The 25,833-nt window shown below is 48.2% G+C and overlaps 1 protein-coding gene across 5 annotated transcripts in view; it reads left to right on the top strand.

Annotated features, from left to right (window-relative positions):
* Nucleotides 1-25,833, top strand: part of STIM1 (stromal interaction molecule 1) — a 138,702-nt gene that overhangs the window by 75,681 nt on the left and 37,188 nt on the right. For all 5 annotated transcript variants that reach the window (XM_025213767.1, XM_006032072.3, XM_014523925.2 and 2 more), the window contains exons 4-5: nt 3,797-3,908; nt 5,588-5,703. In XM_025213767.1, coding sequence (XP_025069552.1) covers nt 3,797-3,908; nt 5,588-5,703 — 228 coding nt within the window. The remainder of the gene's footprint in view (nt 1-3,796; nt 3,909-5,587; nt 5,704-25,833) is intronic.

Raw genomic sequence — 25,833 nt, 5'->3', positions numbered from 1 at the left:
GTTAGGGGCGGAGAGGAGGCCGTGCTTTCCTGCTGCAGTTGTCACCTGAAAAGTGACTTGAAATGGCCCTGTGGGAGCCTGCTTTAGGCGTCAGTCAGTGACAGGCTGCTCAGTTTGCGAGTGAAATACTTTTTTTTCTGTTTGCCATCCCCATAGTTACTGCCTCGGAGGTTGAAATTACTGTGTTTTCTGTCCCTCAGATTGTCACCGAAAATTAAGGCTTTGTCATTGGGATGTTTATTCTTGGTTTAATGGGCAGGCTCTTGTTCAGTATCCTACAATGGTGTTGGCTGTTTTGGACTAGAAGCCAGGATAGATTTGCACCTTACAGAGTATCCAAAATAGATGTGTATATAAAACAAGCTTTCATCAGCTGAAGCTCCCTTCATCAGATGCTTCAGCTGTATATACTACTTGGTTAGTCCGTAAAGTGCAAATCTGCTCTGCCTTCTACTTGACTTCAGGCAACTGTGGCTATCTACACCTCTGCAGAACTAGTCAGAGGAAAGACTATGTTTCTGTCAATAAAATAAGAAGCACAGAACGGGCTTTTAGAGTAAAAGCTGCAGTTTTATGCTGCTACCTCTCCAGTAGGAAAACCTGACCTGGGCTTGCTGTGCAAACCCTTGCCCTGCTTTCTCCCCAAGCAGCGTGCACATACCGGGCAGCTGGTCAGCGCGAGTTCCCTGTCGTGCTCCAGCATTTCTGGAGGCTGGCAGGCTATTTCTCAAAGAAACTTCCCAGTCCTTAATGCTATGAGGAAAGACGAAGGCAGGCGGCTTCTGAGGAAACCTGCGTGCAAACATGCACCAGGCAGGCAGGTGTTAGCAGCCTGGGACATGAAGGCAGAGGAAAGCCCTCCTCAGCTAGATAAATCGGGGGCCACATTACATGTCCTTGGCCCTTGTCCTTGAGCAGTTGCCACACTCCCTGGATATCTTCAGATTCAGAGCAAGGGCTTTTCAGCTGGGCACAGACCCAGGAGTTAGTGGGGGCACCTGTTGTAAAGCCAGCCTTGCTTACAGAGGGCCTTAAGTCCCCCGGGCCACACTTCCTTTCCTTGGATGACAAGAGATGCTCGTTCCTGACGGGCTCACGCATTGAAGTGGTGCACAAATAAAAGCTGGAAATCAGAACGGATTTTGCTTGTAACTCCTTGACAACAGAGCTCACTTCAGCCTCGTGGGTTTTACCTCGAGGTGTTTTACAAAGAAACTTTCATTGGGTTTTATCACCTCCACCCAGCCCTTGAACTGTTTGCTGGCAGGGGTGAGAAGCTGTTTTGGTGTTTAACACCTAGGTTTGGAAGAGCCGAGTGTAATGTCCAAGTCCCATGGGTGTGTTCTCATTTGACGCTTGCCAGATGTGAAGGGGAGGCTTTATGGCCACTGTCTGGCTTCTGTCATGTGGAGTTTCATCCAGTTTAATGCCAGAAAGGGTTATCTCTGACCAGTGTGTTTTTTCTGGCCTAGGAGATTACGCTCTGCTTATACCCAGCACTCCTCTGCTAACTTTTGTCAGACAACCAGCTCCTACCACATCACGACTTCTGCCCACGCAGAGGAGTTCATCTGGATAGCGTGGACGATGCTGTCATATTCTCATGCATCTATGCTAAGTCAAGGAGCTGGGGTGCAGTTGATAGCTGATGTTAGCAAGGTCAAATCTATCGAATTCCCTCTTTTAAAGCAGTGATGACTGATTTCGACATCCAGAGAAATTTAAAAGCATAGTGTATGCATCTGAGAAGTGTCCTGGATTGTGCAGTAGTTGCAACCAAGCAAACAAATGGCTGCACATCAAATAGAAGGCCTTATTTAAATGATCTGTACAGTGTGTATTGGGTATATGCATAATTTGTCCACCTGCATAACATGCCACTGCTCCTAATTTTTTCCTGTTGCTCATAACAGACTCTGGTTATCTGTGTGTTGGTTAGACTAGAGGCATAAACCACTGCAGTACTAGGAAGTTTAGGCCCCACTGTCTATTTTGTATAGTAACCTAATTGCCTCCTATTTCACTGTATAATTGGCGAACCCGATTAGGAGCTGCCAGTATCAGGGGTTTTAAAGCAATCTTGATCTAAAATGGCTCCTCCCAATTTGTAAACTGCAATTAGAGAAATAAGATAGTCTGAGAAACAAAGAAACCGGCCTTAATGAGTCATAAGCTCAGCAGAGGCCGTTCCTGTAGTTAATTGGCACCATTTGCACCGAGTTTGGACAAGGGCATGTTCTAGTTAAGTCCCTTTTTCATCCCAAGGCTGTGCACTTCAACAGAGCGTGCTCTGGTTTTCTTGAATGCCGCTTGGAGAGGTAGAGTTATGCCCCACACATCTGGCACAGGTGACAGCAGGTATGGTATGTTGGCTAGGAACAGATGTTACATTTGTCCATGGTTCACATTGTGCCTGTTTGTCCCAGAACAAAAACGATCTGGGATTTGTGTGTACACACATCTCCCTTCTAATTGAGGGTTAGTGAGCAGCTGAATACACTGCTGGTCCTGGGATGCCTATGCAGACGCACTTTGCTATGTCCTGGGATAAGCTGCTAGCACTTCTTATTCTGTGAACCTTTTAGGATTCATCCTGGGACAGTGGACACGGATGTGCAATTGCAGTACCTGTTTGTAGCCATCAGAGCATGACAGAAACCCCCCATTTACATGAATGGCCTTATTGCTTAAGGATTTTTTTTAGGTATTTTAGTCGCATTGCTGTGGTCAAGCAAAAATCAGGGGCAAGACAGAAACCTCATTTCTTCTTTAGGTGCCTGAAAGTAGGAGCTGTTCCTAAATGTGGGCCCCAAAGCCATGCAGGGTATCTCAGGGCAGCATGGAGAAAAGCACTCTTTTGTTTCATTCCAGATAATCTGTTCATGGGTCATTTTCTTGCCATTTCTGAAAAAAAACGTTTTCTCTCCCTGCGCACCAGTCTGCGTAGATGAATTGCTGGGCCGAGGCGGCAGCAGGGTATATAGGGATTGCCGCTGTCTCTGGGGCTCTTCTGCCCTGGAGGAGTCCGTGAGTCATGGAGTGGCACCCGCCTGTGTTTCAGGCGCGTAGCAACAGCGGTTGTGTCTTGTTGGAAAGTGAGGGATTGTAGGGATGTGGTTTTGGAAACGCAGGGAGCAAATTCTTACAAGGCTTTTTCTGCGAGCTTCTATGATGTCAGCATTGTAGTCTTCCTGCACGGTGCTATTGCCATGCAAAGTCATCCGTCTCAGAGACGTCTTGCCTGAGGCTATTTTTGGGAAAAGTGATACTTGCCTGTTTGTGTTTAGTGATGTATGCAGGACAGGCCGTGCATAGCCAAGGTGTTGCAAGATCCTTTTAAGGGTGATACAGAATGCACAATATTAGCACAAATGCCTACATGTGATTCACCCACAGATTTCCAGAAGGAATCCACAGGGAACCATTCAGCCCAGCTGTGGGCTTTGCAACAGAAGAATTGCTCTAATATTTTTCCATAGTGAAAAAAGAGTGAAAGCTCAGAGCTGGCATTTTCCCAGAGGGGCCTTGAGTCAACAAGGTTGAGAATCACTGGCCTGGCGCATCCCAGCATGTCCTAGTGCAGCTTTTGGCCATTTCTGGGAAATGTGTTGTTCTGATGTGTGCAGCCATTCAGCACTGGGGGTTTTAACCCTTCAAAGACTTTATCTTCACTAGGGGCAGAAGGCAGGGGTGCATCTGGTGTGGTGATGCCAGCTGATGCGCCAGGGCTTTCAGCAGATTGGAGGCCTGTTGTACACTAAAAGCGTTAAGCAGCTTGTCTTTGACCTCCCTACAGTGTATAACTGGACGGTCGACGAGGTGGTGCAATGGCTCATTACCTATGTAGAGCTACCGCAGTACGAAGATACCTTCAGGAAGCTGCAGCTTAGTGGACACGCGATGCCCAGGTCAGTGCCAGCTCCATTTTCTTACTTCCCTGTTGGCTGTATGTGCATGAGAGCAACGGATGTTACAGGATTTCGTGGTGGGGTTGGTTGTTTGCCTCCATGCAGAGGGCCAACACAAGCTTTGCCTTGCTTAGCTACCATATGAACCCTGTTACATGGGCTTGGGGGATGCATCTCTGTGCATGCAGAAAGTGCAGTCTTGTGGATACAGCCCTGGGTTAGGACCAAGCTGGCTTGGGTCCAGTTCCTGACCAGCCACCTCCTTGATTGTGGACTAGTCCCTGAGTCTGTGTTGGCTCCCCAGCTGTCACGTGTGTGTAATCCTCCCTGCAGCTTCCCCCAACTCTTCTCTGGCCCAGTCCCTTTAGAGCAGTGATTCTCACGCACGGTACCACAGCACCCTGGGGTGCCTTGAGATCCTTTCAAGGGTGCTGTTCCATGTCACACAGCATTAGCTCTGTTCGGTTTGCAAGCGTGATTCACAAGATTAAATTCAGAGATTTCAAATAGAAATTCATAGTGTGAAAAACATTCTGCCCTGTTGTGGTCTTTTGGAGATCTTTGCAGCAGAAGAATTGCTCTGCTATTTTTTTGGCAGTCAGAAAAAACAAGTGAAAACTAAGAGTTCACATTTTCCGGGGGGGGTGGACCTTAAGTCTAAAATGATTAAGCGCCACTGCTTTTAAAGTGTGAGCTCTTCTAAGCAAGGAGGATCTGCCATCATGTGCATCTTCAGTGTTCTGCAGAAGTATACCCTGATCCTGGTTTGGTTTGGTTTGGTTTTCTATATAACCGTCTACCCGGGATCTTTTGAGCACATATTGCCAACCCTTTACGGAAGCAGGATATTGTCTGCTGTGGTCCCCCTGCTTTCCCTGCGGCAGGTTCGGATGTGATGTCTGGTGCAGTGTCAGGGTGAACTGTGTAGTTTTGCTAAGAGGTTAAACTATAGATGCGTCTGGGCTGGTTTGGACAGGGCTGATCCTGCTTCCGGCAGGGGTTGGACTAGAGATGACCTCTGCAAGTCCCTTCCAGTCCCACTGCTCTATGATTTTTGTGATAATCCTAATAACAAGCAAGAGTGGCTGAATCTCCTTGCATAACAGGATGGCTTAGTCTTTAATTTGGGGAGGCCCTAGCAGCTTGGCAGGAGCTCAGTGCTGCCCTTTGGCCTGATGTTATTTTCTCTGACACGGGGCGTGGAGGAGGAGGAGGGGGCATAACCAGCAATTAAACAAGGCTTTTGTGGCAAGATAAGTTTTACCTGGAACCACTGCTCTCCAGGCCTGCGTGCCCTGGCCTGATGATGGTTTCCACCCCCTGGGTGATGTGCTCTTTCTGGGCAGTGCACAGGACAGGGGCCAGCGAACAGTCACGTGGGTCCGAGAAAGCAACCGATGGACAGTGCAGCTCCATGGGGAGAGATGGGTGCATCGGGAGAGGCGACCTTTGGTTTCCAGGTTAAACGGAATGAAAACTTTAATTTGTATTTGTCTGACGCTTGAATCAATGTCCTCCTGGAGGCCTGGGAAGCTGTTTTTCATTACAGCGAGTCCTGTAGCGGCCTTCCGTTCACCGACGCCTGAGGGGAAAGTGCCCTGGCTCCGGTTGTTTCTCCCTGCAGAGCTCTCGCTCTTTTCCAGACCATTATGTAACTGCTTGCCTTTTCTTCCTTGCAGGCTAGCGATCAACAACGCCACCATGATGGGGACAGTATTGAAGATGACTGACCGGAGCCACAGGCAGAAGCTGCAGCTGAAAGCCCTGGACACGGTGCTGTTTGGGCCTCCTCTCTGTGAGTAATGCTGAAGATCCCCTGCCCTATAAGGAAATGCACTCAGTGCAGACTCAGAGCTGAGATGTGCATAGGTGGACCCATACCTGACCCTACCAAAGGTCACTGAGGTAATTTGCACAAAACCGGGAGCTGCACCTACATATTTAACAGGATGGCGTTTCTTAATGCCTGCCTAAGGCATGGCCAGGTGTGTAGTCCCACCTTTCTACTAGCTGGAACGACAGCGCAGGCCACAGGGCACAACACTGAGGTCAGCCTCTAGCCTCAAAGCAAACTGGTTATTGTCTCCATTGTGGATCGGAGCTGCCCTGTGACCGGGCAGGAGAGATGTTCTCTAGTTGACCCAGCTCTCTCGTCCACGGGACAGGTGCAAATTAGACTGATCTTCCATGAGGAACAGGGCAGGGCAGGCTGGTTGAGAAGACCTGTTAGACTGCATGGAAACCAGGAACTGAGTCCTCGCAGAGCACTGACTAATGGGGTCTGGGTGGGGGCCCCTGCCTTGTCCTACTCCCTCAGTGCTGCTGGTGGGGCTCTGGGAGCTGTGTTTTGAATGAAGGAAGGTAAATCTGGTGGGCTTGTGTGGTAGCTGTCACATTTTCCCTCTCGTCTCTCCCTTCCATTTTGTTTTCCTTTTTTTGTATTTCTTTTCTTTCATGTATCTGGTAGCACCTAGCCAGCTGCTTGCCCTGGGCGGTGGGCTAACGTAGGATAATGGACAGTTCTTCTTTTATCTTTGCTCTACTCCCTACCAGCACATCGCTGCGTGCATCTTGCTCGGGGTCACATCTACAAAATAAGGGACTGTCCCCCAGAAACAAGGGACTCCAAAAAAGGCTTTGGTGGATGCCACCAAGCAACACATCATCCCCCTGTGCAATGCTGTAGCAAGAGGGACTCGTGATTCTTGGATGCCTGTGTGGAAAGGGTATGGAGGTGGTTTGACCTCTGTATTACAGTACTGGGGGAGGGATGGTGCTTAGCTGCATCCATTTGATGGTTCAGGCATTCCCACTGTAAGAGATGGGGAGCTCTGAATAATTCTGGGGCTCTTGATCAAAGGCTGAAAATATGCCTGACAGTGAAAGGCTTGAAGAGCTCAGTCCGTTTTGTTTATTGAAAAGAAGCCGTAGAGGTGAGTTGAGTGCAGGGTGTGTTACTATCTCCGGGAAAAGTACTAGGTGCCAAAGGGTTCTGTCATCCAGTGGAGAAAACACAGCTTTCATCAGACAACCTTAAGTGCAAAGGAAAAGCTGCTCTTCCTGTAAGCATTAAAGTCTGTCTACATCAGTGCCGATACCCCATCCTGTTATAATGACCGTAGCGGCATTTTCTTAACAAAGCTTTTAAATCTGAGCTCTTTCCGTGCTGACAGCACAAGTGGAAAGGCGGCCACGACTAGGAACTGAAGGGGATAAGGTCAGAAAGCCTGCGGTACAGAACTTGTGATGGTGGGTGGCCACTGGGTAAACACACAATGAATTATTAATAATTGCTGTAAAGGACTAACCCTGTTCTTCAGTCTAATATTTGCTCCTCGATTTGCTGATTCAGGGGGTTGTCTTCAGTTAACTCTGCAATGGTCAGAGAGCTCTTCATGTAGAATTAGATCTGGAAGGAATGGACTACAAAACTGCAGGGTGCCTTGAACAGCTGGCAGTTCTTAGCCTCACTTCAGGAAGTCCTTGGTCTCCTTTTAAACTGCTTACCTCTGGATAGAGAGAGTTGAAATGAATTCTGATCAAGTGAAAGCGTCCTCTCTTGATAGGTATATCCCACTGGGTGTATTAAACTGTTGGCTGATAGACTGCAGCCCAGAGGTGCAAGACTTGCTTTTACTCACTGAGGCCCAGCATAGCTGGTGATTTGGATGGTTTCAAAACAGATGGACTGTAAAAGGCACACTGTCCAGTCATCCATGGCAAAGCCATCAGAAATGGTAGATAAAATCCTGATCCTGCAAGTAGAGATCACAGCATATGTGCAGGGGGAATACTCTGCTTGCTCACAAGACTGGCTGGATGTGAGGCCAGACGTTTGTTCACTAGTGAAACTCTGAGATCTGATGCATAGCTCCAGTAGGCGTGCGGTCACCTACATCTCTTGCCTAAGATGCTGGATGTTGGGTAGAGCTTTTAGGATTTTGTGGGGACTGAAGTTCTTCAGAGAATCATAGAAAGCCATCCTAGACAAGTGCTTGCCTACTCCGTTGTTAAAGGCGCACACAAGCTGTGCATCAAACCATGAACCAACCCCTCCTGAGTACAGGACTCAGTTTTTCAAAACTAAGTTGCCCTCCTGCTGTTGCAAAGAAAGGCCTTGTACTTTAGGTTGAGAAACAAGGGAGAAGAGGGAAACCCTTCTACATAAAAAATGGTAGAGAGGTAGGGCTGGAAGGGACCTCGAGATCAAGTCCTAGGTCTTGTGTCTTAGAATCATGGAAAATGAGGGTTGAAGGGACCTCAGGAGGTCACATCTAGTCCAACTCCCTGCTCCAAGTAGGACCAGCTCCAGCTACATCATCCCAGACAAGACTTCATCTAGCTGGGTCTTAAAGCCCCCAAGGATAGAGACTCCACCACCTCTCTGGGGAGCCTGTATCAGTGCTTTACTATCCTCCTAGTGAGAGAGTTTTCCCTAATATTTAACTTAAACTTCCCTTGCTGCAACTTGAGCCCATTGCTCCTTGTTCTGTCATTCACCACCACTGAGAAGAGTCCAGCTCCGTCCTCTTTGCAGCCTCCCTGCAGGGAGTTGAAGGCTGCTATTCAGTCTCCTCTTCTCCAGACTAAATCAATCCAGTTCCCTCAGTGTCCCTTACAACGATCAAACCTGCAACCTTGGCATTGTTAGCACCACGCTCTAGCCAAAACGGCAGTATCACAATGAAAACAAAACTCCACTTACTGTTGTCATTTCAACAACTCTGTGTGGCTGCGAGACCTGGACACTCACTAGGGCACTGGAAAAGCAAATTGAGACCTTTGAAATGTGGTGCTTCAGAAGACTTCTTGAAAGCATAAGAAGAAGAAAGATGCAGTGGTTTTGGACATGTAGGAAGAAGACCCAGCACCTGAGCTTCCATTTCCTACATCCCACCTTTCATCCCAAGGGGCCACAAAACACTTGGGGGCCACTCCAGCTGCCTCTGGAGTGGAATACAACAGGTGCCAACTATTTCATTTAATTTGTTGACCTGTGTATCATCATCAGGGCTGAAAATCACGCTTGCCCCAAGGATTGATAGGGCATAAAAAATGCTATGTTCAAGTGATGCAGCCTGGGAATTTAGGGCAGCAGTGTGTAATTAGCCAAGTGAGAATGCTGTCTTTGTCACTAATGGCAGCAGCCCAGCTCTTGTAACAGGGGCTGTAGGAGTTTTAATCACCAGCAGCAATTAAAAAATTGGATTTGTCTCTTCCCTTGATGCCTTTGAAGCACAGGGTGCTGTTGACCAGCAATGACCTCAGAGAAAGACTGCCTCCCAACTCGCCAGTCTTAGGGTGTTTTATCCAGTGTCAGCAAGGCCGGACTCCTATAGCTCCTGGGATTTTTGGAGATTTAATTGGTATAGGTGCCTCTCTGATTCCCTTTGCCAGGGCGGATGGGCGCTCCGTATCATTCGGTTCACGCAACTGCAAAAATACATAAGCTGTGCCGGGCTGTCAGCTAAGCCCCACAGTCCTCTTCACTACCACATCGATGCGCACACTGACTTGGGGGAGTTGTTAGGAGGAGCGGATCTCACGAAGAGCGAGTGCTTCTCAAAATGCTCTGGTTCCCGCTCTAGCTTTGGGAGCCAAAGTAGATCTGGGTGGAGCGGCGTTATGACAGGCGTCTTGTTCCAGTGCTGCTCTCAGCTCCGATTATCCTCGCTGGGAATTGAAGGTGGACAGTATCTTTGGCTTTAGTCGGGCAGCTGTATGAGTCTGTTGGGGGGGCTGGAGTGCTGTTAATAGCTGTGATGGTCCCGGAAATATGCAAGGATTTTGCAAGAGTGCCTTGCAAATAAGCAAGAAATATGCAAGGGTTTGGGGTTTTTTGAGGATTTTTTATTAAATTAACTGGACAGCTAGGAGAGACATTAGACAAGCTTCCAGGCATCAAATGCCCTTCTCTGTGCCTGAGACCTTGTCTAACATCTCCCCCAACTATGCAGTTGGTCCAGTAAACAAAACAAAAGCACAAAAAGCCTGAGGCTCAGTCCGACAGAAATGCGAAGGCTGCTTGCCTAAGCTAATCAGAGGTCCGGTTTACCCATAAAAGGACAAGGTTTCTAAATAGGATATGGCACCTGGGAGTGTTAGAGTGGCAGGATTTTCTTCCTTTTCATTAAATGTTTATTCCGTTAGTGTCATGCCGCCGAGATGGACGATCCCAGATTTCCTTTGGTATGAATTCCAGTGTGGCTGTTTTTCTCCTGTAATAATTAAAAGCTCATTTGACAAGTTGTCTGATGCCTGCTGGAGCACTGTTTGCTTAAAGCAATAGAACCTAGTGACTAAATATCAAATTCATTATCGTTCTGAGATTTACCATCCACTTTAAATATTTAGAGTCAAGTGAGTTGTGTTTAGATTACCCGCACCCACATTGAACAGCAGCTTTGAGCTGAGGCCCAGTGGAGAGTCTCATAAATGACTTTGCTGCTTACAGATCCATTAGCTTTATTGTATAGTTTTGTCATCGTCCATGACAGCAACTGCGCTAAAATAACCTGTCATATGAAATGATTTCCAAGGAGAAGCAACTACAAACGGAGGGTAATGAAGGGAGTAGGAGAACTTTGTGATCAGTACTACAATGCCCTCCTCTTGCAGAAAGGGATCAGTATGGTGTGTTTGTGGCCTTCAGAAGAAAAGGTGAGGTGCTCTGGAGGTATGAAATAACGAATGGCGTAGAGAAGGTGCATCCGGTACCCCTGTTCACCTAACTTCATAGGCCGCAACCACACATGCATGGATGTTTGGTTCCCCGGGGACAAGGAGTGGCTGTGCATCTTGTGCCGCTGCTGTCCCTGGGGAATGCCCATGCCACGTGCTCTGGCGCGTGGCAAGTTACCCTGGGTGTGGTAGGGGAGGCCCCAGCAGCCTTACCTGGGGGCCTCCCAGGGCTGCAGCAGCAGTGATCCTGCAGCATGGAGCCTGGCCGGCAGTGGAGCATGGCTCTAGCTGGCCAGGCTCCCGTTTTGAGAGACACACGCTGACCCTACATGTGCCACTCTGCTTTTTTTTTTTCTTTCTGTAGGATTTTGTGACCCATGGATATCCAGGGGTCAGCCTACCTCCTTGCGCTGCCCCCTTGCAGCAGGGAGAACGGCTGAACGTGCAGTGTGGGGCGCTGCAGACATGTCTGCGGTGCCACATACCGCACTGCTGCATTCGTCTGGACCCGGCCGTTGTGCTTCTCTTAGAGGCATGTATCACTGCCCCTCGCTGTAGTAACTGATAGTCTTCTACATCAAATTGATTGCAGTAGCAAAGACCTTTGTGGACTTTAAGGGTCTTTGACATTGCTCCTTTTTGGAATAAAATCTATTTTTGATGTAGGATGTTATAAAATAAAATAATTTGCTTTTTATTGCAGGTTCCTTTCTTCTTTTTATTTTTTTACTTGATTTGTTTAAGATTTTGTTTGGGGCTGTTTTTGTTGGAGAAAGGGTTGGTTGCTTGGGACTTTTTTTCTGGCTAGACTGGAACGTGTCGATGTTTTCAGCATCTTGCTTGTGGTAGAAAGGCCACGTTGAAAAGGAGTGCAGATGGACACGGCATGAATGTGCCTGGTCTCCTCTGGAAGATTTGGTCTTTAGCCAGATCTCCCTGGCCAACAATACCTTGACCCCAGCTCACGTAACACAAGAACAAGGGGATGTTTATTAAAATCAAAAGCAAGCAACGCTGACACGAATGAAGGAAGTGTCTTTATACAGCAACTGCCAGAAGGTGTCATCAAGAGCCGATGCGTATGCCCAAGAGGCCTGGGAAGTTGCTAAGATGGTGAGAATGTTTACACCTACATCCAAAGATAGTTAAAAGTTGGAGTTTTTTGGTTTGGTTTTGTTTTTTTAAACAAAGGGTTATGAATCCTCATGTCTCTGGGCCTCTGACAGGCCCCAAGAGAATAGACTATTTCAGAACTGTATGATCTGGGCGTGCTTCCACTGTCCCCAGACCACACCAGAAGTCCCTGCTGCCAAGCAGGACAGAACAGATGTCATGGGGCCGCCATAGTCCAGTGCTGGCTGTGTACCAGTCAGATCTCTCTGTGGCTTGGTTATCGGCACATGTCCAGCGCTGCTCTCGGGAAAGTGCATTATATCTCATCCCATTTCTTTCCTCTCATGAGCTGTGTTCTGCTACTAAATTACTCCACTTTTGCATTCAGCAGTTGCTATGACATTTAGCACACGCTGTTCTTATCTTCGTGGTGTTATCGCTGCCTATATTAGGTTCTGCCGATTTTTTTTTTTTTTTTTTAGGAGTGTAATATCCCAGTCCCATTTCCGTTCTTCAAAGGTGATTTGTTTTGTGAAGCCTTGGATTGCATCTGCACAGTCTGCAGTTTGATGCAGTTTCTAAACAGAGCCAGCACTTGTCCATTGTATCGCTGGAACCCTCTGATTATGTCAGACACTTGATTTCATTTGTACTAGGCATTCCTACTGCTTTAACCAAAACCAAAAAAAAAAGCAGAAGTTGGATTAGAAATCCAGAATAGGGAGCTGAATAACTCCTTATTTCCCTGCTGCAAAACACAGGTTGTTTTGCATTTCAATTAAGCATCTCATCCTGCTTCAAACCCTAATTCCAAAGGTGGCTGCAGTTTAGCAGGAGCACATCAAGTGGGTGACTATTAACATTAGGAGCCACGTGTCCAAAAAGCTTCCCCCATTGAGCATTTTGAAGGTTCACCTGGCATAAGGAATTCCCTGGGCCAGCAAGAAGCTTAAGCATCTCTGTACTATTCTCTCTCCATCCACTAATCCTTCACCTGGATCACAGCACCTAAGCAACTGGTCATAAGTGAGCATGAATTAGAGCAGTCTTCTGGTTGCTCTGAATTGTGGTTGGTGCCTAATGAGGAGGGACCTACTTAAATCGGGGGTCGGACTTGATGATCTACTTAAGTCCTTTCTGACCCTACATCTACGAATCTATGAAAATCAGGGCAAGACCAAAGGTTTTGTTGAGCTGAGTTTGCAGACATTTAATGATGGTTCTTCCCCTTGCCGCTGATTGGGCGTGGGGTCCCAGCAGCCCCATCCCTCGCTGCTGATTGACTAGAGGCAAAAACCACGTAATTAAATAGCAAATTCTGTGGAAATACCATATAAATTACCCTATTATTATAAATCTAAGTATTGAATCTACATCTATCTTTGTATTCAGGTAAGCGTTTTTGGGGGGGATTGATTCCATGGGAAATCGCAGCCAATACCATTTTTCGCAGAGATCGCCAGTTTTCACAGTTTCTGTGAAAATCACAAAACCGTGATTTTAAGTAGGTCCCTACTAAAGGTCCTGAAGAGCTCCAGAGATCTTGTTGGCTGCAGCCTCTGGCAAGAGCTCCAATTAGTGCCATTGAGGATCTGCCTCTTGGTCCTCTGGTTCTCACGTTCAGGGTTTGGGACCTGAAGCCATTGTGGTGTTTTGAAACAGCATTTTGAAAGCCACATATGGGACGTGCGGTTCCTGTTAATCTTCTGCTAGTAGCCAAACTGACCCAAGTGTCGATGTCTCTTCTCACAGCAGATCACATCAGATTTTACTCCAGTAGCAGATGTTTTTGCGCGGGTGTAGAGGGCATCACCATGAGGTATGAAATAAGGAATCATTAGTTTGTTTCCTTAAATTTGGAAGAGAGTTCCTGAGCTGACCGATTAACGCTAAAGCTAGACGTCTCTCTGATCAGCTGTGCAATGCCTTAGCAGAACTGTCGGAAGAAAGCAGAGGCGTGGGGAACTTCACAATTCCTCGTAGCTGGACATCACCACATCTTGACACCCTTCACACTTAGGCCACGTGTTTAGTTTCACCGAACAGAAGTTGCTTCCTTTTGGAATCGGTTTGGGAGGGGTTTAACAGGAGCTCTCCTGACCTAGAGGGCAGAGAAGCGGAGAGGAAGAATAGCCATGCCATGGCAGCACAGAACAAGGTGTACTGCATTGGTCTTTGCCTTGGAAAGGAAGGCAAAACCCAATTTGAGCTGAGTCGCAGTGAACTGGGACGAAAAATGCAAAGTGCTGAGCTCCAGAGGCACAATCTGCAGAGGGAGCTTTCTGAGTCTGCCCGCTTTGCCAGGTGCAGATTAGCTCGAGCTGTGGTGCATGGAGCTGGGGAAGTGTGGAAACCGAGACTAGGAAGATTATCCCCCTGTGCTGCCATGCAGCGCACCAAAGAATCGCCTTCATAGCACTGCTTGTCGGAGTGTGTGAGAGTAAATACAAGCCTTGGCTAGCAGTCGGTGGATAGCCGCCAGCTCTCATGAGAGAGAGTGATCTGATCATGTCTCAGCCCAGAATGAGACTGGCAGGGAGTTGCAGACAAGACGGGGCAGCTCTTCCCCAGCCTGCTGCATTAACAGTTTCAGGTAATACTGAGGACACTGGAAGCTGCTTTGCTTTATGGGGGGTTATTAGTACCCACACCCGCGCTATGTTTCTTAGGGCTTGTCTGGTCTAAAAGGACCAGAAAAGTCATTGTAGTATAATCTGTTCTTTGCTAGCGTGTATGTAGGTGCTTTGCTCCAGATCTGAGTCACTTTATTCCAGAGTAATTAGTGCATTTGCAAGGCAAGTAATTCTTCTGGAACAGTGTGACTTTCTCCCGGAACAGCTACTGTGAGAGAGCTTATTCTTGTCAGATTCACTCTAAAGCTGTAAACAGACGCCTCATTTGAAATGGGCCTAATCCATCTGAGTCGAACCCTGGAACAGTAGAGGACAGCCCCTTCCACCAGTTGTATTGCTGCCCCTAACAGGCTTGTCCCTGGAGTGAATGGCAGTTAACTTGAATGCCCCACGATTCATTTACAGATGTGGCATTGTCCAGGAAGAAGTGCTAGTGCGTTTTTTGCCTCGTGTCTTTTGCAGGTCCTTAAAGTAGGACCGTGGACTTATCTGTAGGATCCCAGGACAAAAGGCCAGGGACAAACTCACTGCCACATGTCGGCACTTTCACAGACCTGCATTTTGCATACTGGCTTCTATTCCATCCAGGAGAACACAAAGCAGCGGGTGTTTGCATGAAGGAAAGGGTGTTTGTGTCCGGAAGCTTGCAAAGAACAATTTTTGCAACTATTTGGTTGGTCTTCCCCAAGAACCTCATCTGATTATAGTCTTAGACCAGCATGGCTACGACCAACACCCCAGGGAGAAATGTGACACTGTTTACACCTGAAGTGGCATATTAATATACGCGTGTTTTGTCTTCATTTGTTTATTACAAATATTTTGGGGGCGTATTGCCTGTCTTGGCATTCGGAAGTGCTGCATGCGACTCTGGGCTGATGGAGTTCCCATGAACGGAGAACTAATTCTCATGTCTGGAGAAGCGCCCGCACACCCACCTCCTATTGCACATGCATGCTGCCACTGCACAGATAGGCTTCTGTTAACAGAAGGGTGTGGTAGCCCGGAGCTTCTGTTCATTGCAGTTGTAATCCTGACTCTGCCCACAGACTTGTGTGCGCGTGACTATAGTCATATTACTTATTTTGTGTATCTCACTTTCACAATCCATTACATGGCTATCGCTATAATAACAGTGATTTTTAATTCATTGACACATGCAATTTGTGTGGAGATTGCTACAGAGGTCTGAAATATTAAGTATAGAAATGGCTGGGATGACGCAGCTGGGACTGGTCCTGTTTTGAGCAGAGGGTTGGACTAGATGTGACCTCCTGAGGTCCCTTCCAGCCCTCATTTTCTGTGATTCTATGAAAGGAGGCCCATTGCACCCAGCTCTGAACCTGGATTCATCATGACAGATGCAAGGAAGATAGATGCACCCTGATTGCTGCTCTTGCAGTGTTTCTTCCACGCTGCATCAAGCCACAGTTTGATACAGCTGTGCAATAGCCACTAAAATACCGCATGGGTTGTGACCAGATGTGTGGTTCTGAATCTGAATGATAATACAGCTGAAAAATTCAGGCACTCTTCATTTCTGATTGAAGGACATTTTTCCTAGGATGGGATGGGAGTGAAGCTGTGCATCACTAAAAGAACGAGGATGTTAAAATGGCTTTCAAGAGCATTTAATTAAATTTAACGGCAGACAAATACGATTAGGATCTGCATGCATGTGAATAGGTGAGTAATTCTGAGATTTAGCATTTGGGGAAAATTACAGAAGAATCAGATTAAATTTGTTATGTTGGTATTTGACAGCTGCAGTTTTCCATCTGGCGAGTCCAGCGTGCTGCTCTTACACCCAGGCTCCCTTGCACACAGAGTTCAGACTTAACCTCAGTATTTCTGGGGTTCCCCACGGGCATGGACACAAGCACAAACACGAACACAGACACTGCTTTGTGTGTGAGCACAGGCACAGGCAGGCAGGTAAATTAATTGATGGGTTTCGACTGGGTACAGTCTGTTATCTGTGCTCCTTTGAGATCCTACCGTGGAAAGCAGTGACTCATATCCACACTTCCTGGGAAATAGGCGGGGAGATCAGATTGGCAGCCTCTCAACTATAGGCACGGAGAAGAGATTAAAGAAACCCCAAATTAGAAAAACTTTTGCTACCTGTGAATTTTCCTTGTGGCTTCTTTTGGCAGTGGTACAACTAAGAAAGCAGGACCTGTGCTGTGGTCCTAGGTAGGCACTGGATAGTTTAGTTCGGGGCTCTTGGCAGGTAGAGGTAGGATATCTTTTACATCAGGGTGGAGTGGGCGAGCTAGATACTTTGTAGGTATAAGGCCTCAAGCTAAGGAGAGTCTAAACCGTGTTGGAAAATTGCTAGGCTTGTAGGTGTGGAGAAGGGGGACTGCAGAGGGGAGAGGAAGGGCTGAATAGCTGGGTGTGGCGGGTGATACAATTCTGCCTGCAGTTCTCAAGAACGCTGAACAAAAAGGATTAGAAACTAGTCACATTTGCCCCAGTCTAGTACATTGTACTTCTTGGGAAGAGGTTGTTGTAATGACGTGTCCTGGAGGGGTGTTAGTTCATCTGGGTTGTCTTCCTGCCTCCACAGCGTCCACCTTTGGAGTTGAATGTGTGAAGTGGAGGAATAAACTTTTTGAGGTCGACTTATTCTCCTCCACGGAGAATTATAGTACACTTTTGTAATATATTTTATTGGAAAAGGATGGAAGTGGCTGGTTCTCTTGATCTGTCGTAGCCCCTCGCAGGGATCAATCTGCAGTTAGGTATTGCTGGGGAATCTTTCATCTGCAATGATGGAAACTGTGAAATAGCTAGAATAGAAATAGCCATGAGATGAGTGAGGAGGATGCACTAGATTGAACTGATTTTCTGGGCCTGCTTCACCCTGGTCTTGTCTTGAGAGGAGACTGAAATCGGAAAGAGGCTTGCAGTCAGAATTAGTTTGCAGCTGTGCAGGGCGTCCATCCTCCAGCGAGAAGCTGGTGAGGGGTGGTGTGTAATGAGGACCCTTCTTTTGGGCTGACTCTTGATACAGTGAGATGCTTGCCTCGGAGGAGAAGGACCCGTGCTGTGGTCACAGGTCACTGCCATCCCGTACGGAAATGTTTCCATCTGCTTTTGCCTGGCTGGAGGGCCCTTGATTTTTCCCATTAGCACTGACCAGCACTTGAAAGGCATTTGAATGTTTATGGCCTGAATCTTTGTCCTCTTCAAGCCATAGGTGTGAAATATCCTCCTTGCACCGATATCTGCAGTATTCGCACTTCGGCAGTGCCCCAAACCATCCGTATCGCATACAGATCGTTCTGCAGAAGACCCTGTCCTCCTCCCTGAATTTAGATAACAGGTTTGCACGGCCTGTTTACAGCTTAGCTTCAGATACATTTAATGAAGAGCCTGTGGGCTGAGAGTAGCAATAGCTAGGATTTACTGTTCTACGGATTCCTTAAAAGCTTAGCACGTGGCAGATGGAGTTGGTTATTGTCCATTAGCATTAATTAACAAATAGCATTAATTGTTTTAAATTGCAGTGGTGAAATGGCTCTGGCATAAAACAACTGGTTTTGTTTAATTTGCTAGGTGACATTTTGCTAGGTGAATAATTGGCTTTAGTATCCCTGTCTGGATTTGTTTCCATGGTGTTTTGGGTTACTCTTTTCCCCCTTATTCGCTCTCTGCGAAGGCTGCAGTTATCTTATTCTAGTCTGAAAAGCAATAAGCGATTCTTTCTCTATGTCAAGGACACTGGATTGGTTGGAGAGTGCCTGGCCCTCCATGGCTAAACATACTTCTGTTCCTGTGGTTCAAATGTCCAGCATATTTCTGGAAGTAGCTTGTCTTCACTCCCACCTCCTGCAGTGCCCTTTGGCACAGCCAGCAGCAGGGACAGCTCGTGTGTTCACGGCTGCAGGCTCAGCCAGTGACTTGCAGTGCAAGCTTCTCTTTGCTCCCATGGCATGCAGCCCAGTCCTAAGTGCATGCATAGCCATCCTCGCTCTGAACAGCATGCTTCCCCCAGAGTTAGCGCAGGGGAAGAGGAGCGAAAAGAGATGGAGCAAAGCCAAACAGAGTCGGGAAACACGGCACAGCAAAGCCAGGGCGGTATAGGCACTGTGCAGCATCCCCGTAGAGCGTGCCATAAGCCAGGCTGCCTTAGCGAGAGACTCTGATCAGAAACATTTGCGAAGGGCTAACGTAGAACATCTAAACCTCCACAACAGTCACACAGTGGGTCCAGTTGATTTGCTCATAACTGCATAGCGGCATCTCTCCCCGCAGCTGCAATCTCCATTTTGCACGCGGAAGATGGGCCGGCCGTGTCATTCTGAGCTCGGGTTCACCCGGAGCCATCAGTCGTATATAATGGAAGGAGTCTATTTATATCCTGATTCACCAGTTTGTTTCTTTGTGGTAAACGCCTGGGATGTCTGTCGTCTCCCCGCCAGCTTCCCCCGTGCTAGAAACAGAACCACAGGACCCTTCTTCAAGGTTTGCTATACCAAGGGTGTGGAAAGATCTCGTGGAAAACAGCTGGCTACCCATCCTCGATGGTCCAGCCTTCCTCTCGCTTGCAGAAGGGAGAGGTGCTTATCCTTCCTGCACTTCCATGGGCTCTGCTGGATTTGTTTATAGTTTTACTTCAGAGTTTTATTCCCCCCCACACACTATAGAAAGGATGTGGACACACTGGAGAGAGTCCAGTGGAGGGTAACGAAAATGGTTCAGGAGCTGAAGGGCTGGGCTGATTTAGTCTGGAGAAGAGAAGACTGATGGGGGATTTGATAGCAGCCTTCAGCTTCCTGCAGAGGGTTGCAAAGAGGATGGAGCCGGACTGTTCTCAGTGGTAGATGACAGGACAAGGAGCAAGTTGACAAGGGAAGTTGGAGCAAGGGAAGTTGAGGTTGGATATTAGGAAAAACATTCTCCCAAGGAGGGTGGTGAAGCACTGAAACAGGCTGCACAGCGAGGTGGTGGAGCCTCCATTCTTGGAGGCCTGGGTAGACAAAGCCTTGGCTGGGATGATGTAGTTGGGGCTGATCCTGCTTGGAGCAGGGGGTTGGACTAGATGTGATCTCCTGGAGTCCCTTCCCACCTGAATTTTCTATAATACTAAGATCTTCAGTTGCTGGGGTCTTGATAGTGCCCTACCAAGCCAGCACTAGGTAACCTCAGGGGGGTGGCTCTGTCCCATGCTGCTAAGTATAAACCTAGGACATTTTCTCTACACCTACCTCTTGTCCCATTTTGCACATGTTTTCCCCTTTGATTTCTTTCCAGTGAAAGAACTGGAAACTGAACTCCCACTGAACATGAACTTCAGCAGCTCATTTGAGTCACTCCAGAAGTCCTCACTCTTGCTAATAAGAACAGTCCTGACAGGTTAATGCAGCTTTGCTTCCAAAAAGGGAGCGTGCTGCTAACACCTTCACCTTAGAAGAATCTGGTCACAGCCACTGGGAGCCAAAGCTCATCCATGTTACAGTACGTCTCCAAACTAAATCTCGCTGCTGAAGCAATGGTCTCAAGCTTCAGCAGGGGAAATTGAGGCTGGCGACGAGGAGGAACTTTCTGACTCTGAGGGCGGTCAGGCTGCCTAGAGAAGCTGGGGCATCTCCATCCATGCAAGCTTTGAAGAGAAGCTTGGACAGACACTCTGGGATGGTTTAGTCGGGGCCGATCCTGCCTTGAGCAGGAAGCTGGACTGGATGACCTTGGAAGTCGCTTCCAGCTCTACTGTCCTGAGATCCTGTGATCCTATATAAAAGACTGAGCGATTTTTGAGCCAGAGTGCAAAGCGTGTGCAGAACTCTACAGCAGGTGGCCAGGGCACTGTTTTATATCCCCTTCTTCCCCCATTGTCCCATTAGGCTGAACACCAGCAATTCTTCAGCTCAACAAGAAAGGAAAGTGAGCTGAAAGTCTCAGTGCTTGTCTGGGGACACGGGTACCTTTTTATAGCTCAAAGGTTGAATACTGTTTCTTGTCCCTATGCATCTTGTTCTGCCTCTCCACCTCACAGGTCTCACATGGCACGGTCCCATGCTTCTCCTTCACACTTCAGATAGCAAGGCCATGCCTCTCCCTTATGGGTCCTTTTTGCTCCGCTGTCCATTCTTTGCTCTACAGCTGGCAGAGATTCAGCTGTGCCTAGCGCTTTGCCCACCTTGTCTGCTGAGCCTCACCATGCCCCAGTCGCCTTCGCTTTGCTTTCTCCATTTCTGCCAGGATATAGCAGTTGCCCCACAGGGAAGCTTTTTCCCTCGATTCACAGCCTTTTGCGAGCTTTCACTATGTTGGACATCACCCGAGTCCCCCAGCTGGGACTGCCACTCAAGCCCCGCCGCGTCCTCGCTGCAGGGCACTCTGTGCTTCGCAGGCTTGGATGGCCCAGGGTGAGGCGCCGGCAGCAGGGACAGCTCGTGTGTTCACGGCTGCAGGCTCAGCCAGTGACTTGCAGTGCAAGCTTCTCTTTGCTCCCATGGCATGCAGCCCAGTCCTAAGTGCATGCATAGCCATCCTCGCTCTGAACAGCATGCTTCCCCCAGAGTTAGCGCAGGGGAAGAGGAGCGAAAAGAGATGGAGCAAAGCCAAACAGAGTCGGGAAACACGGCACAGCAAAGCCAGGGCGGTATAGGCACTGTGCAGCATCCCCGTAGAGCGTGCCATAAGCCAGGCTGCCTTAGCGAGAGACTCTGATCAGAAACATTTGCGAAGGGCTAACGTAGAACATCTAAACCTCCACAACAGTCACACAGTGGGTCCAGTTGATTTGCTCATAACTGCATAGCGGCATCTCTCCCCGCAGCTGCAATCTCCATTTTGCACGCGGAAGATGGGCCGGCCGTGTCATTCTGAGCTCGGGTTCACCCGGAGCCATCAGTCGTATATAATGGAAGGAGTCTATTTATATCCTGATTCACCAGTTTGTTTCTTTGTGGTAAACGCCTGGGATGTCTGTCGTCTCCCCGCCAGCTTCCCCCGTGCTAGAAACAGAACCACAGGACCCTTCTTCAAGGTTTGCTATACCAAGGGTGTGGAAAGATCTCGTGGAAAACAGCTGGCTACCCATCCTCGATGGTCCAGCCTTCCTCTCGCTTGCAGAAGGGAGAGGTGCTTATCCTTCCTGCACTTCCATGGGCTCTGCTGGATTTGTTTATAGTTTTACTTCAGAGTTTTATTCCCCCCCACACACTATAGAAAGGATGTGGACACACTGGAGAGAGTCCAGTGGAGGGTAACGAAAATGGTTCAGGAGCTGAAGGGCTGGGCTGATTTAGTCTGGAGAAGAGAAGACTGATGGGGGATTTGATAGCAGCCTTCAGCTTCCTGCAGAGGGTTGCAAAGAGGATGGAGCCGGACTGTTCTCAGTGGTAGATGACAGGACAAGGAGCAAGTTGACAAGGGAAGTTGGAGCAAGGGAAGTTGAGGTTGGATATTAGGAAAAACATTCTCCCAAGGAGGGTGGTGAAGCACTGAAACAGGCTGCACAGCGAGGTGGTGGAGCCTCCATTCTTGGAGGCCTGGGTAGACAAAGCCTTGGCTGGGATGATGTAGTTGGGGCTGATCCTGCTTGGAGCAGGGGGTTGGACTAGATGTGATCTCCTGGAGTCCCTTCCCACCTGAATTTTCTATAATACTAAGATCTTCAGTTGCTGGGGTCTTGATAGTGCCCTACCAAGCCAGCACTAGGTAACCTCAGGGGGGTGGCTCTGTCCCATGCTGCTAAGTATAAACCTAGGACATTTTCTCTACACCTACCTCTTGTCCCATTTTGCACATGTTTTCCCCTTTGATTTCTTTCCAGTGAAAGAACTGGAAACTGAACTCCCACTGAACATGAACTTCAGCAGCTCATTTGAGTCACTCCAGAAGTCCTCACTCTTGCTAATAAGAACAGTCCTGACAGGTTAATGCAGCTTTGCTTCCAAAAAGGGAGCGTGCTGCTAACACCTTCACCTTAGAAGAATCTGGTCACAGCCACTGGGAGCCAAAGCTCATCCATGTTACAGTACGTCTCCAAACTAAATCTCGCTGCTGAAGCAATGGTCTCAAGCTTCAGCAGGGGAAATTGAGGCTGGCGACGAGGAGGAACTTTCTGACTCTGAGGGCGGTCAGGCTGCCTAGAGAAGCTGGGGCATCTCCATCCATGCAAGCTTTGAAGAGAAGCTTGGACAGACACTCTGGGATGGTTTAGTCGGGGCCGATCCTGCCTTGAGCAGGAAGCTGGACTGGATGACCTTGGAAGTCGCTTCCAGCTCTACTGTCCTGAGATCCTGTGATCCTATATAAAAGACTGAGCGATTTTTGAGCCAGAGTGCAAAGCGTGTGCAGAACTCTACAGCAGGTGGCCAGGGCACTGTTTTATATCCCCTTCTTCCCCCATTGTCCCATTAGGCTGAACACCAGCAATTCTTCAGCTCAACAAGAAAGGAAAGTGAGCTGAAAGTCTCAGTGCTTGTCTGGGGACACGGGTACCTTTTTATAGCTCAAAGGTTGAATACTGTTTCTTGTCCCTATGCATCTTGTTCTGCCTCTCCACCTCACAGGTCTCACATGGCACGGTCCCATGCTTCTCCTTCACACTTCAGATAGCAAGGCCATGCCTCTCCCTTATGGGTCCTTTTTGCTCCGCTGTCCATTCTTTGCTCTACAGCTGGCAGAGATTCAGCTGTGCCTAGCGCTTTGCCCACCTTGTCTGCTGAGCCTCACCATGCCCCAGTCGCCTTCGCTTTGCTTTCTCCATTTCTGCCAGGATATAGCAGTTGCCCCACAGGGAAGCTTTTTCCCTCGATTCACAGCCTTTTGCGAGCTTTCACTATGTTGGACATCACCCGAGTCCCCCAGCTGGGACTGCCACTCAAGCCCCGCCGCGTCCTCGCTGCAGGGCACTCTGTGCTTCGCAGGCTTGGATGGCCCAGGGTGAGGTGAAGCCGGGATTTCCTTAGCAGCTGGCACTGGAGCTCGGTGTGGTCTGTGGTCCCCTAGTATGACGCTGTCTGTCCTTGCAGCGAGGCCTTGGTCTCTCTGAAGTGCTGTAGTTTTGTAATTTAAACCATTGATGTCTCTCTTTCTTGTGCAACTGAGGGGAAGTCAGCACCCAGCGCGGAGATTACTGGTGCTTTTTAGTCATTGCTGAAGCCTCAGGAGCTGAGCTGGGACTTTGTAGAAAACTATGCACTTGGGAATACATTGAGATGGCAGAAATGCACCAGGAACGTCTTTCTGTGTGTTAGCTCTCATCGATGCACTCTTCCTCCACTTTCTCTCCGCAGCAGCTCAGGTTTTGGCTCAACATCTAGTCTGCCCCTGGCTTTGCAGAACTTTCAGTTCCATCCTCCGTATAATGTGGGCCCGGAAATCGCAGCCTTGTTGGGAGTGCCTGCGAAATGAATGGAAGTGAAAGTCCATTGGTGGTATTGGGTTTCAGTAAGACTACAAAGGCATGTTAAACATAGCAAATATTGTTGCTGCCTCACCCCTTTCAAAGCCAGGCATTGTGTTGTACAGATATTGCTCTCCTGATTTCATGCAAATGCTGATTAGAGCAACTGCTGGTTCTTTTTCTTAGGGGCTTGGTCAAGCGCTTCCTTTTTGTCTTGCTGCTGATAGATTTAATAGCACAAAAACCATCCTGAGGCTTGAAGACGACATTTGTCACCTGTGTAAAATCTCCCAGGCTTGCCCTGGTCGGAGGGTTTCATGAGGAAAGGAGGATAGTGTTTCTGCCATATAACTTTTGTGTTCATGATGCACCTAGAGTTGTAAAACCCACCAAGGGCACGGGTGCTGTCTCCAGAGGGGATATGGGAGGCATGTTTTGGTCGCTAATGCAATGTGCTAGTCTCCTGTTAGACCCACTTGTCCAATGGTTTGTCCTCTCATTCAGAGGGTTCATCGTGTTGGGAACCCCACTCTTTCTGCCTCTGTTGCCTGTATATCCTGCCAGATTATACTGTACCTCGTAGCACATTTTTTACAGCCTTGAATATTAAGGTGATAAGCTGATACCAAATGTCTGATGGAAAAAATTGTGAACAATTGAAAAAGGCAGCTTGGATTTATACCACTTGTGTTTTTGACTTGGCACCGTTAAAGCCTGATGCTAGAACCTAAGGACTGAGAAAATATTGTATCCTGTAGCTTCTTGGCAAAAAATCTTAAGCTGTGTTTCCTATCTCTTCAGTTGCACTGAAAAGAAATCAAAGCTGTAACTCGGATTGCAATTCATCAGGTCCCCTTCATGCTGTTGGATCCTTTATCTGAGATGATACTGGCATTGATCTTATTATAATAGGGTAGCAAGGCTGGCGGTGTGGATTACAGCTCTGGTCTGGATCTCAGAAGATCGAGGGTCATTTCAGTCTCACGTGCTTCCAACTTGGGGCCAAGCTGAACTTGGATGTCATGTTCATGGGGACCCCGCTGGGACTTATTGCGACAGGGAGCTTTAGAAAGGAAGTTGAGAGAAAGGTGTGCTGGTCCAGCCATGCTCTCTCCCCTCCTTACTCAGGAGAGAGTAGGGGAGTAATTCTTCCCCTCTATTTGGCACTGGTGAGGCCACATCTGGAGTCCTGTGTCCAGTTTTGCGCCCCCCACTACAGAAAGGATGTGGGCAAACTGGAGAGAGACCAGTTGGGGGTGACTGGTGAGGAGAGGCTGAAGAAACTGGGCTGATTTAGTCTGCAGAAGAGAAAACCGAGGGGGATTGAATAGCAGCCTTCACCTCCCTGCAGGGGGTTGCAAAGAGGATGGAGCTGGGCTGTTCTCAGTGGGGGCAGATGACAGGACACGGAGCAATGGGCTTAGGTTGCTTCAAGGGAAGTTGAGGTTGTATTTTGGGGGGGAAAAACTTTCTCACGACGAGGGCAATGAAGCACTAAAACAGGTTACCCAGAGTGGTGGTGGACTTTCCATCCTTGGAGGTGTTTAGGCCCCATACACTCAAGGCACCCCTCAGAAAATGCCAGCTTTCAGCTTATGCTTTTTGAAAGTTGGTTACCTCAAAGTGGGGAGCGAACCCAGCTACATTATGAACCACTGCTATTGCCTTGTGTTACTCTACTGCAAAGTATGTACGTCCAGTATGGGAATGATCAGTTCGTGCTAAGAAAATGGACCCAATTCTAAATGACAGCGGTTGTGAAATAACAGAACGTGAAGTCAACACCGAAGGAGATAGCCTGTACTTACTAGCTGGCATGGCACTACCTGACACCAGAAAAAGGTAGCAAGCCAAAAAGAAAGATCACAGCAGATGGAAGACCTCGGGCATCTACTCTGTGGTCACACAGAAGTAACCGAATGACTTAAAATGCAAAAGTTTTGTGATCAGTGTTGCTCCATTGGACATGGCGGCTGACGGGTCACAGCTGAAGTTATGGAAAGAGAGTTTACGTGCAATCAAGGGCTCTGAAATGGACCTGGAACCCTAGCAGGACCATCGAAAAGCTTGGCCAGCATGGCGATGCTCAAATCGCACGTGCACGCAACTTGGAAGATCAAATCAAACATGA

Source organism: Alligator sinensis, unplaced genomic scaffold, assembly GCF_000455745.1.
Source record: "Alligator sinensis unplaced genomic scaffold, ASM45574v1 scaffold364_1, whole genome shotgun sequence".
NCBI lineage: Eukaryota > Metazoa > Chordata > Crocodylia > Alligatoridae > Alligator > Alligator sinensis.
The sequence above is the reverse complement of the archived record's forward strand: the minus strand, read 5'-3'. Positions and strand labels throughout refer to the sequence as shown.